The sequence below is a fragment of the Porites lutea genome, chromosome 11, assembly GCF_958299795.1.
Source record: "Porites lutea chromosome 11, jaPorLute2.1, whole genome shotgun sequence".
NCBI lineage: Eukaryota > Metazoa > Cnidaria > Anthozoa > Scleractinia > Poritidae > Porites > Porites lutea.
The window spans coordinates 26,888,104-26,904,134 of NC_133211.1; the positions used below are offsets into that span (position 1 = coordinate 26,888,104).

Consider the following 16,031-nt stretch of genomic DNA (forward strand, 5'->3'; position numbering starts at 1 on the left):
GCTATTTTTACCACATTTTTTACTTTGGTCTGCGATTTCCTCACAGATGCTGTTTGAACTGGAAGGGTATGAAGATGATCTTGACTATCGTTCCATTCCCCTGTCACCAAAGACTCCATGTTCAGAAGCTCTGGGTATCATAGTCAAGAAGTTTAAGTTGCCTGGTAAAGTCAGTGAATACTACCTGGTGGAGGTTTCCGAAGAGAACGAAGGTAAAGCCATGGATTTGTTTCCTTGAAAAACAAAGAAAAAAGCACTTTATTTGAGTGTCAAGGTATTTAGCAAGGAAGTACTTACTGGGGACGCTATTTTTACGTCTCCTACTGGAGACGGAACCGCCATTTTACGTTGTTGTCCGAGGTACGCGAAAGTCGAGCCGTTTGCAAGGCAAAGGGAGTACCTTCATTTCTCAGTTATTTTAAGACTTTGAGTGTTGGTCTGGCCCAGGAATCGAACTTGCGACCTCCCGCTCTGCAGTCAAGCGCTCTACCAACTGAACTAATCCTGCCGCGATAAAAAAAAAAAAAGAAAGAAAGAAATACAAAAACAAACGAGGCAAAAGGTGTTACGGAAGAAATTTCAGTCCATAGGATTTCATTTAGTCAGCTAGCAAAAAAACTGTAGTTTAGGACACTCCTTGATTAAGGGTTCACTTCTCTGGTCTCTGCAATTATCGTAAGAATTTTTGAGACTCCCTGCAGTGGTTCATGGAATATATCCCAACCCCACAAACGTTTTCAGTGTTTTCTTCACCTGACATCCCGACGCGGTAAGTGTTGGTCAACATTGCGGGTGTTTTTTTTTTTTAATTTTTCTTGCAGGGAAGGAGGTGTTCATTTCTACTTAAGTTCGGACCAAAACTAAGGCCAAGGCCAATTGTCGAACTTTTCATGAGACGAACCAAACTTAATGAGTTGTAAATTCATAAAAAGTTCGACGTCTGGCTCAGTTAAGTTCGTCTGAATGAGTTTGGATCGTCCAACACGTTGTATCAGCATCCGTCTGCTTCAAACGGGTAGAACGTCTGAAGATCGTGTCTGGGACAAACGTCGATCCTCACTTGCGACGAACTAAACTAATAAATTAAAAATTTGTATGATATTGTATATTTAGCCTCGTTGGGAAGAAAATTTATTAAAATTGCGTTTTGGTCTGTTTCAGTTGATTGGATTTACGCGTCCTAATTTTGACGTCTGACCCAACAAACAATCTCAACTTACCTTAGGTCTACCCAAATTAGAGTTTGGTTCGTCTCAGGCCTAACAGAAGAAACATCGAAGATGAAAACGCTTTCGCTGAAGCGTCCAATGAGTTTTGTCAATGATTGTTTAGTGTCCCCGCTGTATAGTCTTGTCCTTACATTTTTCCTACCTTCTTACACGTGACAGATGACAGAGAAGAGGTCGCAGATCACGTGTGTCCCTTGAGACTGCAAATGGCTTGGAGCGCCCCTGATCACGTGTTCAGACTTTGTAGAAGAGCATCTGAAGACGTCAAGGATGAGGATAGCAAAGACACATTAGATGGCTGGTTAGTAATGCTCTTACAAACAGTGATTAAGGTCAATGCTAGAAGAGATTTGGGTCACTGAATTTTCAGAAAAGAAAGTGTCTCTCATTGGCTTCGTTCCAATTAATTCTGCCTTGGTTTTTAAAACTATACCCAACTCTCCTAGCTGGCTTTCAATGTTAACCTGCTTGTCTTTTTAATTTTATTCTATTTATTTATTTAGTTTGTTTGTTAGTCAATTAACCAGAATCTACCTGCGGCATCAATATTAGAAAAGACACATTAGGGCCATTTATACGAGGAACAATAAGACGCGTCTTATCTAATAAGACGCGTCTTAGCTAAGCCGCGTCTTATTTTAGACGAAATGTGCCGTTTATACGGAAAGTTCGCGTCTTATTTAGGACGCGTCTTATTTTTCCTCGTATAAATGGCCCTATTGTTCCAAACGACATTTCCCACGTCAACTCTGTCGAAGAGAAGAGAAGAGAAGAGAAGAGAATGTTTCCTTAAGGTGACTCGACCCAGTTTTTTTGGGGGGGTACCATCCTACTTTGAAGCTCTCTGGTATCCCCACCTTTACTTTTATCGTAAGTCTAACACATAGAATGGATAACATATAGATCAATCTACAATATAACATAAAATTTTGGGCGATCGGAGTAAATGTCACGTGGTTATAATGCCACGCCCCTTTGAGGTCTGAGTCAAAAATCTGCTGTTGCCGGCATTTTTTCGTAAAAATCTCTCGGCTACACATAGTGCGCATTAGTGCCTTACGCTGAACAGAGTTTCACCAAAATCGCAAAGACCCAATTCGAGAAATTCAGCGGTTTCCAAATTTAGGTCATAATTTATGCGAAAATGATAAGCAAACTTTACACGGATTATATCTAATAAACTATGAGATTCATCTCTTTATTTTGGGCATCGTTATAACAGATGGGTCCTTGCAAGTCAGCAAAACGCTTTAGGGCCTTGTAAATGCGCGCGATTTCGAGCAAAGCAAACATATAGAAATTATAGTTTTCGCTATTTGTTGACGTTTGTCAGCGTTTAGGAGTCCTTCTCACGAAAAAAGCATTTTCTTAAAAATTCGTAGTTTTTTTTCCTTCAAATTTTTACAGGGCCACAATTGATTAACTAACTACCCGGACTCTGAATTTCATGGTCATTGAAAAACTGTGACATTATCTTCTATAAGCCCAAACTTGAGTGAACATTGAAGATTTTTAGCGTTTTGGCTGAGTTTGTGCTTTGGGAGTTGTCTATTGTTTCTAGTCTGTCATTATACAGCATTCTTGTTCAGCACGCGTGCAATGACCACGCTTGGCTGACTTCCGAATGCTCACCGAGATATAATAATTTTGGTACAGTGAGACAGGCCATCGCGTGATACATAGAGGTTTAACTCACAATTTTTAATCAATTCTCGTGCTTCTTGTGCCTTTGCAAAAAAATCAAGAAGTGCTACACACTAAATCTACTTACTATTAAAAAAATATCATTTTTTCATAGGTTTAATGCAAGCCAATAATTAAACCAACTCGTGACGTGAATATCTCGGTGAGCATTCGGAAGTCAGCCAAGCGTGGTCATTGCACGCGTGCTGAACAAGAATGCTGTATAATGACAGACTAGAAACAATAGACAACTCCCAAAGCACAAACTCAGCCAAAACGCTAAAAATCTTCAATGTTTACTCAAGTTTGGGCTTATAGAAGATAATGTCACAGTTTTTCAATGACCATGAAATTCAGAGTCCGGGTAGTTAGTTAATCAATTGTGGCCCTGTAAAAATTTGAAGGAAAAAAAACTACGAATTTTTAAGAAAATGCTTTTTTCGTGAGAAGGACTCTTAAACGCTGACAAACGTCAACAAATAGCGAAAACTATAATTTCTATATGTTTGCTTTGCTCGAAATCGCGCGCATTTACAAGGCCCTAAAGCGTTTTGCTGACTTGCAAGGACCCATCTGTTATAACGATGCCCAAAATAAAGAGATGAATCTCATAGTTTATTAGATATAATCCGTGTAAAGTTTGCTTATCATTTTCGCATAAATTATGACCTAAATTTGGAAACCGCTGAATTTCTCGAATTGGGTCTTTGCGATTTTGGTGAAACTCTGTTCAGCGTAAGGCACTAATGCGCACTATGTGTAGCCGAGAGATTTTCACGAAAAAATGCTGGCAACAGCAGATTTTTGACTCAGACCTCAAAGGGGCGTGGCATTATAACCACGTGACATTTACTCCGATCGCCCAAAATTTTATGTTATATTGTAGATTGATCTATATGTTATCCATTCTATGTGTTAGACTTACGATAAAAGTAAAGGTGGGGATACCAGAGAGCTTCAAAGTAGGATGGTACCCCCCAAAAAAAACTGGGTCGAGTCACCTTAACATTAAGTTCTTTATATTCAAAGGGAATATTGTGTTTAGATGGGATATCGCAGACCTTGTCTGTGCCTTAAAGTTGTCAGTTTTAGAGCGAATGTAATTTTTCTTGCTTCATTTTTCAAGGACGACAGATGCTACTGAAGATATTTCTCAAGAGCAAGCAGTTCACTCCGAAGCATCTTCGGTGCGAGGGGGCGAGGACGAGCTCGAGACACATGGTGGAATCGAGAGGGACGAAATCGTGGAAGAAACCAGTGAAGACTTGATGGACGGATTGGTTCGTCTTGATAGCGTGATCGAGGAAGAATCCGAAGCTATCGCTTCTCAGGAACTGGAAACTGTCAAACAAGAACTAATGATAAAAGAAGAACAACTCCGCGATCTACGGTTAAGAAGTGATACGCTTCGTGAGAAGGAGCTCGAAATCGAGAGTTTGTTGCAGGAAAACGAGAAGCTGAAACGGCGAGGTGAAGATCTTGGTAAGCTTCAAATTGAGATTGAGAATCTGCGGCGTGAAAACGAGGAGTTAAGGATACAAGAGCGGACTAACAGCGAACTGAATAATAAAGTTGATGTCCTTGCCGAGAAAGAGCGGGAGATTGAAGAGCTTCGTTTGCAGAATAAACAACTCCAGAGAAAGGCGCAAGAGATTGAAGGCAAGTTTGATTCTGAGATTACTCTCCGGGATCGCGAAATCGAACGGCTTTACACTCGAAACAACGAACTTTACACTAAGGAGAAAGTTTTGGAGTCCTTACAAGAAAGAAGCAATGCGCTTGATTCACAAGAAAAAGAATTGGAGACACTAAAGGCTGTAAATGAAGAATTTAAAACCAAGCAACTTGAGATGGCTTCAGAGTTGAAAGAGATTCAAGAAAAGAACGAAGAACTGTTAATCGGAGTTGCTCAAGCCGAGAAGTTGAAGGAAATTAATCGAGAATTATGTCAGAAGATTGACGAGGGTGAAATTCTAAGACAGGAATTAGGCAAGAGCGAGGCAGAGAAGAAAGAGTTGAGAGAGAAAATTGTCGTATTTGAGCGCGAGGGAAGAGAAGCACAAACAGCTGGCGCGGAGGAAGCCGAAAGGCTAAGAAAGGAAAATCATGCTTTGGCAACACAGTGCAAAGACGCGGAAGAAATGAAAAAGAATATTATAAAGTTGACAGCGCAGATGCGAGATATGGAAACTCGTAGTCAAGAGCAAGCTGATAAATTTGATAAAAAACTTAAAGAGTTCGAGTCCGAGAAAAAACAGTTGCTGGAGAGAATAGCCGAACTGGAAGCTCGCGAAGAGAATGAGACAAAAGCAGAAAACAGCGACAAGGAGATGGAAGATTTAAAACTCGAAAACATCTTTCTTGTGGAAAGGACGAAAGAAATCAATGAATTGAAGTCTGCTTTAGCCAAGATGGCGGCAGAAGCGAAAGAGAATGAGTCTTTTAAACAGAAATATAAAGAACTGAGAGATGTGGAGAGTGTAAGTAACCATTGTAACAGTCGGCCGGCAGCGGTTGATGTTAGAATGTTCGTTTAATAATCGTAACAATCGGGCATCTCCCTTGCATAGCTTTGTTAAACAGATAGTGCAGTCAACACGACTGAGTGCTTCCTGAAAGGGGTTACGCCGTCACGCCATTTCTGTGCTATCTTTGTAAAAACTTAGAACTTTTCTCGCAGCAATTGAGTTTGAAAAAAAATGGTCCAAGCCCGATAACACTTGCATTGTGTTGAGTTGGAAACCCTATCTCGGCCCACAATGTTCATTTTTTAATTTCACAACCAATCTCGATTTCAGGTGCACCTTTTGGCCCCGGCAGTGTTATGTTTGTTTTGCAGACTTTTATTTTATTACAAGAATAACTGAAAGACCGTACTTGTACATTATTTCTTCGCAGTATTTGAGCAAGCAAGTGAACGCTGCCGAGACCATTGCCCGTCAGAAGGACAAAAAGTTGAAAGAGGCTGAAAACAAGATTACCACTTTGGTAAGCCAGTCAGACTAAGCAAAACAGTTGTATTTTCACCCCGTTTTGGGGCTTCTCGTAGTTTGTGTTTCCTAGTCGATCGTTTCTTGCATGGTCTCCCGCGAAACCATCTGTCTGTTTTACCTCGCTTTGCATTCTTCACACGTCCTCCTGCTTGGCTACCGGTACTATTAAAAATTTTTTATGCCTTCCATAATTCGATTCTGTGTTTTGTGCAATTAACTTAGCTGACATTTGACCAAATTATGCATTTGAGCCGTAATGAAAACTTTTGGCTTTGTGTTTACGCAAATGGCGTTTTAATTGTCATCGTCATCATCATCATCACCATCATCATCATTATTATCATTTTTATGCATAGTTATTCTGCTTTTTGAAGAAATGCTTCGCCCAAAAAACGTTCTTCTTCCCATTTTCTTACAGACTGAAGCAGTGAAAGACATGGAGGCTAAACTTGAGGAACATGAGCAGAACAGAATATATCTAAACCAGTTGCTGAGTATGCTCAGAGACCGCGACCCCACCCTTTTGCACGTGATCAACACCTCACTTGCGCAAAAGTATGTACTGGTTATTAAATTAGGTCACATTGGCCCATGGAAAAACAAGAAAGGGATCTGAAGTTTTATATTTCCTTTTCCTATATTGTCGAAAAGCGGGCTTTACTAGACGAGCCAAGAGCCCATGGGGGTTAGCGAAAACAATTGATTCAGACTGTAAGTCTGAAAGATAAGACAAGCCGCGCGCAGAAAAAAGGTTACAATTTGGGCGAGCACGTTCGCAAGAGGGCACCTTTTTCCTCCTCGTTTGCTACAGTTTTACCTGAGCTCTGAGTTGAGGTAGATATGTGTGCTTTGTTTTTACAATAATTGTAAGGTTGATATGAAGTGAGCGTTCTAAATTGTTAGAGCGGATAAGAATCGGTGAGCCACTCTCCAATGCTGATATTTGAAATGAATAATAAATAATTAAATCCTTTTTCCTTTTTTTGCAGTGAGCCGGAGGAATGGTGCTGAATATTGACGTGGCTTTTAGTCGCGAGCCCTCAGACTTAATCCAAGTGGTACTTTAGTAATAAAAGGCTGAAGAGAGCACAGCTAATAGATCTGTAGTGAAAATCCAAACTAATGGAGCAGAGAAACCGGTCTACTTGGACCGTAGGTAGTGTGAATAAAGGCGCCTCGCATTTTGTGTTAATCAAGTGAGTCACGTGGTCTGCTAATTCAGCGAATGAGCGGCCCAATTTATCATCTTCTAACACGACTGCGACGCGGTGACACCACGTTTACAGCACGACATCCTTCGTGCTATACATCGTAACGCTATAAAAGACTGTTGCAGGACTTATAAACGTTTTTTGTACTTGAAATATCTGTGAATAATAACATAAGTTTATATTGTTGAAGAAGTTGCGAAACGAAAGGCTCAGCAATTTAGCGAAGCAACTCAAGCAACATGTATGCAAGGCTTGCTTGGCATAAATCTCGACATTGATGGTGCGAAATTGGCAATTCAGTTGATTCCTTTTTTTGACTCATAAAACTGGCCGTAACATAAGCATTCGCGGAAGTACAAAGAAACAAAGTCGACGCGTGAGTATAAATATCGCTTGAATGTAACTCACACGTTCTTATTTGGATATATTTTGTTTTGAGTCAGTTAAAACGTAGGCCGTCATTTTGTTAGAAATCGGCCGGAAAACAGGTTCGTTCAGTATTTCTGCAGGGCTCATAGAAATCCGAGGGTTTAATAATACTATCAACCTTATTAGTTAATGATAAATTGAAGTGAACGTATACTGAACATATCCTAAAAAAAATCGTGTTTAGTTATAGCGTAGAAAAGGACATTTATTTATTAACAGTAACAGCGGACATGCCATTATCAAGAGTAAAATTTCAAATATAGCTTCACTGAGAAGAGATATTGTTTATAAATAGCAAATTTATGTCATTTACAAAAGAAGGGTATTCAATACTATGCAAATCAGTAATGTATTACAAACAAACACATTTGTGACTCACAATTATTCTTAAGGAGTAGAACTCTGCTTTTTTGCTTAAACCCAAAGATCTGTAAAAACAGTTTTACTGGTTAGGTGTAAGGTGTAGGAGACAGCAAGGAATGGGAGCTTAACGCGGGCCATTACTTAGCGAGATTACAGACTGATAACTGCGATTCAGGTTTCTAGAGGTTACTCTTGTCGCAGATTCCCGCCCAGGATTGCCAGGGAACAGTCAGAGAAAAACTTAGTTCATTCTTCAAGTTTTCTGAAAAGTCCGGGAATCTATTTTTAGGGTTTCATGACGGAATGACATTCCATAGTTAGTGACGAACAAGTTTCGTGAAGACGTGAAGAGATCGACAGTAGTTGTAAGGTCTGCTAAAGAAGCTAAGAATGGGAGGTGCAAGACCAGTGAAATAGTTTTTATGGTGTTAAGGTCAGGGATAAGCCTTCATTTTTTTTTTCGGCTCTAAAGATTGGCAACCTTGCAAGAGCGGGAACGGAAAGCCTGTGGCGCAAGATTTGGACAGCCCAAAAGCACGCAGAACTTTCTCCACTCTTGACAAAGGCTGTTCAAACCTTTCCTTCAGGCTTTTTTTTTTTTTTCGGGGTTGAAGAGGAGTAATGGCGTGTTCGTTATTCCATCATTCGAACTCGAAGATTTCCGATATTCTTTTCCTCTTTTCCTCTTCTCCTGATTTTCTTATCACCAGGCTCTTAGATGCAGTTATATCCTGGCTTACTAATATAGTTATACGAAAGGCTTCCGAGTGAAGTACTCTGTACGCCGCAAATAATAATTCGGTGCATCGAGAAGCCAGTCAAAGCACAGAATAGTCTGATGCCTTGGTTAGAAAATTCATGTGAGTAATAGAGGAAACCGTCCAGGTGGAGCATTTTTCATCATGTTAATATAGAAATTTAGTAGTAACGAGATATCTCAATTTAAGGAAACCTCTTCAGACACTTTTTCTAACAGATGATTGGGAATACTAAAATGCAAAGATGATAATTATGCGTACATTTGTAATCATTTTCATATATAAAGGCTATTTTAACAGATGAATTTGTATTTAATAAAGTATTTTCCACCCAACTGAAGCAATTTATTGATGGGTTTATGTCTGTGTTTCGAGAACAAAATTACTGTATTATATTCGTGTAATGTAGAGTTTTTTTGAATTCTGAAGTCTTCAGCTTGCATGTGATAGGGGGTGCTCACGTACATCAAGCCAAGCGCATAACTTATTCAAGTTTCCAAGCTACTTTTCAGGCATAAATTATGTTGACTTTGAATAACTAAATTGGCTGCAATCTTAAGCATTTGATCTTATCGGTCTTCACGTCCGACTGCAATAAGGATTTCGTCGAACATGGGCAAATTTTAGTAAGACATTTGGGCTGGGTCTTGTGAGTACTACACAAGAGCCCTCCTATTTTAAGAACGGTTTATGCAATTTAGTGACCTCTGGCAACTTGGCCATCGCAAATTGATTTTAAAACGGCCGTCCCTCTGTTAGAAAGGCTTATTTTGTTTGATGTCAAGTGAGCAGCGATTAGTTGGGGCAAGCGATCATTAAGGAGGCGGGGTTGGAATATTTGGGAGATTAATACTAACTAGTATACAAAGAGGGTTTGTGGCAACATCACAGCTTCCAAACTGCAAAAATATTAAGCTTGAAACATCATCAATTTTTGTTCCATCACTGGAGAGAAAAATTTGAGCTTTTCTTGTTTACTATGGATTGAACTTGTGACGGAAAAAGGCGTTTTCAGGCGAGCGAGCGAGACGTGCAGCTACCTTGGTTTTAGACTCGATTTCACCCCTCGGCTTTTGGCAATGTGCGGCGGGAGGGGCACGACACCAAATAATTTTCTCCTCCCTTCCGTCTCGAGTGTCTGCTTGGTATTCCACGCTGCCTAGCGCTTGCCGTCACTCGCCTGAAAACCTCTGTTCTACGCGCTCTTCTCCAGACCAGGAGCCCATGACTCTGCTCTGGTCTGACTACATGTAGATCTCAGAGGGCGCGGGAGTGATAGCCTGCGCGCAGACGAAATTAAACTCTGGTTTAGTTATCGTCTGCACGCAGGCTAGGGAGTGAGAGAGGGCCGGGAATTGATGTAACCAGTGATCTGGACTAGACTGATTTAGTAGAGCCTAAAGCTAGGAATTTTTTCTCCAGTGTATTATGTTGCAACTATTCAAGTTATTCGTTGGAAAGCACGCTGACGACCCGAAACTTCCCACCCTCGCGCAGTTGTGAGTGCGCATTGGGGACGAATTTAAAAAGCGCGCGAACTTCCGCGAACTTGGGAACAAATAGAACCGTCCAACATGGCGGCCACCATAACAAAGCAACCTGGAGAAGTTGAAGGCTCGTTGTACGAACTTCAAAGGCTCCAAGAGAAAGCTGAAAGGTAGGAAATGTAAAGGATTAGACAAAGGAGCTCAAGCAAGTTCTGAATAGTGAATATTTTTCATAGCTAAGATATATTTTGAACTTGAGCTGCCCACAAGTTCATCAGATGATGATCGCTTTTTGGCGAGTTTTTCTTATGTTTGCATAATTAAGCTTTACTGCTGTAATTGATTACTTGTTCCAGACGAAATTTGAATGAATGATGGACTGTCACTGCTTCTTAAAGTGCTTTAGCACCTACCTCCTCACCCTATTGGAAAAGAAAATTCCTATCCCTCCAAAAAAAGCAGTGGAGTTTTAAGTACTTACTGGTAGATCTCGCAGCCACTTGTTCTGGGCATTCTACTATTATTTTATTGTAATTTTATTCATAATTTTTGGTCTTTTGAATTTCTCAACCTGGTAGTTGATCAGTTAAAAGAAAGAAGAAATAAACTCCGCAAAAGGCTGAATAATGGTCCCCATGAAATATTACAAGAGTATCTGAAAAAAAGTAAAGGTAGGTTTATTTGGCAGATTTTCTGAAGCACAGTATTATTTCACTTAATCGGATGTTTGTCCCCTACATATAAATTATTATTTTGTTTTGCAGTACTTGCACTTAAAATGCATCCTGGCAAATCAAATTATTTCCCAATTAAACATGCAGTAAGAAGTGCATTAAACAAAATTAAATGCCATTGTTTTCCCCAGTTGTAATGGAATATAATATTGTTGTTTTAAATGGAACTGTTCAAAAATTTAAATCATGAAGCAAATTAGTCGACTGGTGGTTTGTGTTCAAAAGCCAAATTATTTGCTTTGCAGTGCTTGAACATTATAAAGAACTTTTTTGTGAGGTTAGTTATAAATATTATTGACTGCACATGAAACAGTTAACTTGTAATGGCAAAAGGTAGTGAGTACCACTGAGCAACTTACATTATTTTTTACATCCACACCTGTATTCATTTTTAACAGTGTCAATTTGTCTAACAATGACTGTCCTTAAAGTGCTATTCCCTCTGTTTTTTTATATTGATTATTTTTGTGCTTGGCTTAACTTTGTTTAAGATCAGTGTTCAAGGAAGGACATTGTCACAGGCACCAGTAATAAGGTAAGTACTATATAGCTGATTGTGAATGGTAAATGAGAAAGTGTTTCATGTGTACTGGTGACAATATTAATTTTACAGATAACTAAGGGAAAAAACCTCAGTGCTTTACTAAGGTAGTAGAAATAACATCATATTGACAAGAAAATGTTATTGAAAGTATTACAGAAATTTTGATGTAGATGAAAAACTATCATTTTGGGGTAGCTAAAAGTTATGTTTTGTTTTGAAAATTGTCATCAAATTGCAAAAATTAGGTGCCACTGTGACATAAATAATAATTTTAATAATGTACTGATGAAATTTGTACTACATGTGGGCAGTTTTTTTTTTATTCAAGCGCTGTAAATATCAGTTACCTTAGCAGGGCTGTCACCAAGATTGCATGTTCATGGCTATTACTTTAGCCAAGGATCATACCTGTAGTAGTCATGGGAAATCCCTGGGCCCTAGCCCTGATTGAAAACCCTGTCTTAATATGCCATCTTGTGTATTTAAACTTCACAATGGTACATGTATCCATGGCCAAGGCTTGAACTCAGATCACCCCCAAATCCAAAGTTGTATACATTATTAATAACCACTACTAAACCACCACGTGTCCTACAGTTGACATTATTATGTATATTTATAGGCTATCATCACAGCTGTGAGAATGTTACAAAAACATAAGGTACGAGGAACATCTCACTTTATAATACTTAAAATAACTATTGGAGGTTTTAGTTTACCCGATTTTTAAGCTATTCTTTCTCTTTAAGTATTTAAGTGACATATTCAGTATTCTTTAGAATCATTATACTCAAATATTTTAAGGCAATGCTTTTCTGCTTTCAGCTTACTGACCTGTGTGACACCTACAGACTGACACGCATCTCAATAGCTTCCCAGGAAGCCAAAAGGACTTGTTTTCGATGCGAAACATTTTTTAACTATAAGTTGAAATATGAAGTTGGTGCATATTCTTAGCAATTTGCTAATAATTCTAGGATTCTCCCTCCCTAATTATCTATACATTGTTTCTCTGGATACTTCGAATGTCCTGTTTTTGTCAGATACAAAAAATCCTCAAGGTCGACCTAGAGGCCACCTCTTTATCAAACAGCCTCTTTTTGTCCCGATAAACAGATCATAATATTCATACATTCATTCTTTTTTCAAGCTCCCCTTGACCACTTCTTTACAATTACCATTTACCTCCAACCCCCTTAGTTGTTATTTTGGTTTTCTTGTTGTACAAGTCAGAAGATCACCAATTTTGATCACTTGAAATTCAAGTTGTAAGTAATTCTTTTTTTCAACCAACAGCAAGATATCGTGAACCATATTATATTGAAGTAGAGTTAAAGGACAATAATTTGAAGGTGAGTTGTCAAGAACACAGCTCTGTACATCTTGTTATAATATTATGGCAGAATCGTGAGGGTTTAAAAATTGAGTGGATTCTGCCTGTACATATATTTAGGCCTTCAATCGGGGGATAAGCAAAATATCAAACAAAATATTTTGTCTTGAAATCACAACTAGTAAGGGCCAATAAAATAATATTAATATTGCTGGTTATTACTCAAAGTCCTAGCCAGTGTGGTAGATGTCAAAAGGGGTGGTTGAGGAAAAGGAAAAGGGATGTCTGCTATAGGAGACACCTATTACTTAAATAAATACTTGACTTGTTTTTACTTTTATTTGTATCTGATGAGTGTATTCGATATAAATCATGTGTTTACTCACCTTTCAAAATCCCAACATTGAGATTCGAGCTGTCCAAATCCCTGATGTATTTTCCGAGAATTCCATTGAGAATCGAGGCAACGAGAGACTCGAACATCTTTTCCTTGAAATCTTGGCTGCTGTGATAAAATAGTATTACCTTCACAGAAAAGCTCGACTGTAGCAGTACGCCCCAGTACATAATGTCAAAGAAGTCAACTTATTTAGGAAAAAAATCACAAGTTCGCAGCTGAAATCTTCGTTTTCTGAGCACCGAAACGATGTTCTCGCTGGCTCAAGTGGCTAACCTTTTGCATTTCCTATTCTAAGTCAAAGTTACAGACAAATATGCTGTCTAGAGATCCGTTTCCTGGAGGGCAACATTGAAAAGAATTGCTAGAATATCTTAACAAAACAACGTATATGCAAATACAACAGCAAATAGGGATAAGGACGTTATCCTCTTAGTCCGTGGGGCCTGTGCACCAAACGACTCAGATTAACACATTTCCCTTTCCAGTCAAGTTGGAACTGCATCTCGGTTATCCTACAGTTACGAAGCCCGTTTTGTAAGATTTATTTGTCTTCACACTACCAAATATAGTTACACTGACTAGAAAACGGGGTATTCAGGCGCGTAGGATTGGGGGGGGGGGGTCGAAGGGTTCGAGTACAAAAATGGTGTCTAAACGATCAGCCGGACGATCCGCTTCTATTTTAAGTTACTTTTCCACCGGGGGGGGGGGGGGTACTCCCCTATATGGGCTATATGTCGCGGGATAGGGTATGGTTTTTGGAGGTTCTCGATCCTTAAATAGGGTATCCTTTTCGCCTATGTTGGCATAGTGTCCCGGTGTGATCCTTAGATAGGGTGCCTAAATTGTATCAGCAAAAATAGCAGTGTGTAAACACCCAGTTAAGCGAAAAACAAATGATCTGTCAAAGTTAAAGTATTACCAAAGCGATTTTAAAAAGATTGTGTTTTTCCGTGGCGGTTAGTCGTTGTTTGGATCGTCATGCAACGTTTCTGTCCCTTTTGTTCTTCCCTTGCATAGGGTGTCATTTTTTGGGTTTGGGCCTTAGATAGGGACTCAATTTTCGTTTGATTCATCCTTAATTTGCGTGAGGGTTTAAGACCCTTCGCGGCACACACTTATCCGGACTTTATGGGAGTACCCCCCCCCCCCCCCCGGGCTTTTCCAAAGGTAAGTGACTAATTGTTCAACGTTTTATTCCTTTTAGGCTCAAATTCATAATGTTAGATACGTGATACGTATTTATGTATTTAGATATGTATTTAGTGCACATTGACGCTTTGACGCTGAGATTTGAGGCATACCAGATGTACAGAGTTACATTAATACTGTCATAACAAAACTATCATAATCGTTTTATAGCCTTTGAAAGATTATTTATTTCTTACCATTATTAACTGTTCTTTGTTAATTTTCAGACCAAAACAGTGCTGCATAAATTTCTGGAAGGATGACCATATAATTCTGCACTTGCAGTTTAATAAATAATAGTGAAAAATGGAGATGAAGATAGAACCAATGTTAGGTAGTAAAGCTACGTGGTTGATGTTCTGATCAACCATGAGAAGTAGAGAGTGTGTGTTCAAGATGTGTTGTTGGACATGGTTATACAACATGCTAAAGAGCCTTTTCACCCTGATGTAACATGAGTTATAAGAGAGCAATGACATTACATTATTTCCCATTCAACCTTTTCATCTAGGTTTCTAAAACAATATCTTTAATAATGCATGGCATACCAATAAGAATCACTTTTGATCTTCACATCAGACATGTCTACACTGTACATGTATACCAATGCCAAATACTAATTTTTGTTACATTATTTTTAGCTCTATTATAGATTATGTTATACCATGTACTTATATGGGAACACTGATTAGAAATTGTTGTTATTGTTGTTGAAAGTACCCTGCCAAAGGTTAAGCTTTATATAAGCTGATAGAAAGGTATAAAATGAGGGTGGGGAACAAGATTGTAGGAATTCCCTTATATCTAGTTTTGTAATGCCTCCAATCACAGAAGCTTGAGTGAGCAGGCTCTTCTTAAGCCTACCTAAATGTACAAATACAATACTGATGTAAATTAATTTTGTAAATAGTGCACAATAAAAGTTGATTGATTTACTTAATTTGACAATTTAATGATCTGTTGATTTTATAAGACCCTTTTTTGTAAAAAAAAAGAATGAACAGAATGGGGTTATTTGAAAAATTGGAATTATGAAGGACACAAAAGATCATATGAAAGTGAGCACCTTTAATTTATTACAGCAATGAAAGATGGGCAAAACTCCAATACAACAAAACTTTCCTGAGTTCAACAGATTTTTACTCTGCTGCTCCTTACAAAACCTATGTCTAACCTGGAAGTAAATAGTTCTTAGCACTATAGGAAATTCTCTTTTTATCTACAAGCACGGGTTATATTTAAATCCTCTGGTCAGTTCAATATTTCCACGGCTGATTTCCATAAACGTTTCCGTGTGTCAGGAGTCCATTGCGTGTGTTCATAAACAAATTTTACCGTGTCATCGATGGTCTCCACACTCTTTAAACCTTTCCTTTTTATCGAGTGCAAAGAGAACAAACAACAAGAACACATCGATTTCTGACTTCACCACAAAATGCACAACGAAAGCCGCTGGTAAAATATTAGACAAGCTTGGAATCGTATTTGAAACGGCGACGGCATTGAAGGCTGCTTTCTACTCTCCTCTTAACTCTAAATCACCTAACTTCAGCGAGGCGAAAGCATATAAGTCATCACTTCTTCGATCTGTTTATTACACTGAAGAATACGCTCTATTCCTCTCTCCTCTCCCTCAGGATTAGTTTTTGAGCATTCTCCCCTCCCCAAGGATTAGT

At 38.8% G+C, this 16,031-nt stretch overlaps 1 protein-coding gene and 1 long non-coding RNA gene across 5 annotated transcripts in view; both read left to right on the top strand.

Annotated features, from left to right (window-relative positions):
• The window catches only part of LOC140952952 (uncharacterized), a 28,547-nt gene extending 19,541 nt beyond the window's left edge, over positions 1-9,006 (top strand). For all 4 annotated transcript variants that reach the window (XM_073402414.1, XM_073402415.1, XM_073402416.1 and 1 more), the window contains exons 11-16: positions 47-212; positions 1,389-1,530; positions 4,039-5,392; positions 5,811-5,900; positions 6,324-6,460; positions 6,895-9,006. In XM_073402414.1, the coding sequence (XP_073258515.1) occupies positions 47-212; positions 1,389-1,530; positions 4,039-5,392; positions 5,811-5,900; positions 6,324-6,460; positions 6,895-6,916 (1,911 nt within the window). In that variant the 3' untranslated portion in view covers positions 6,917-9,006. The remainder of the gene's footprint in view (positions 1-46; positions 213-1,388; positions 1,531-4,038; positions 5,393-5,810; positions 5,901-6,323; positions 6,461-6,894) is intronic.
• A 1,227-nt stretch (positions 9,007-10,233) lies between these two features.
• On the top strand, positions 10,234-12,435 carry LOC140952954 (uncharacterized). The gene is made up of 5 exons (XR_012167423.1): positions 10,234-10,323; positions 10,732-10,824; positions 11,379-11,422; positions 12,054-12,092; positions 12,257-12,435. It is a non-coding gene; the product is annotated as an uncharacterized lncRNA (long non-coding RNA).
• The last annotated feature ends 3,596 nt before the right edge of the window (positions 12,436-16,031 follow it).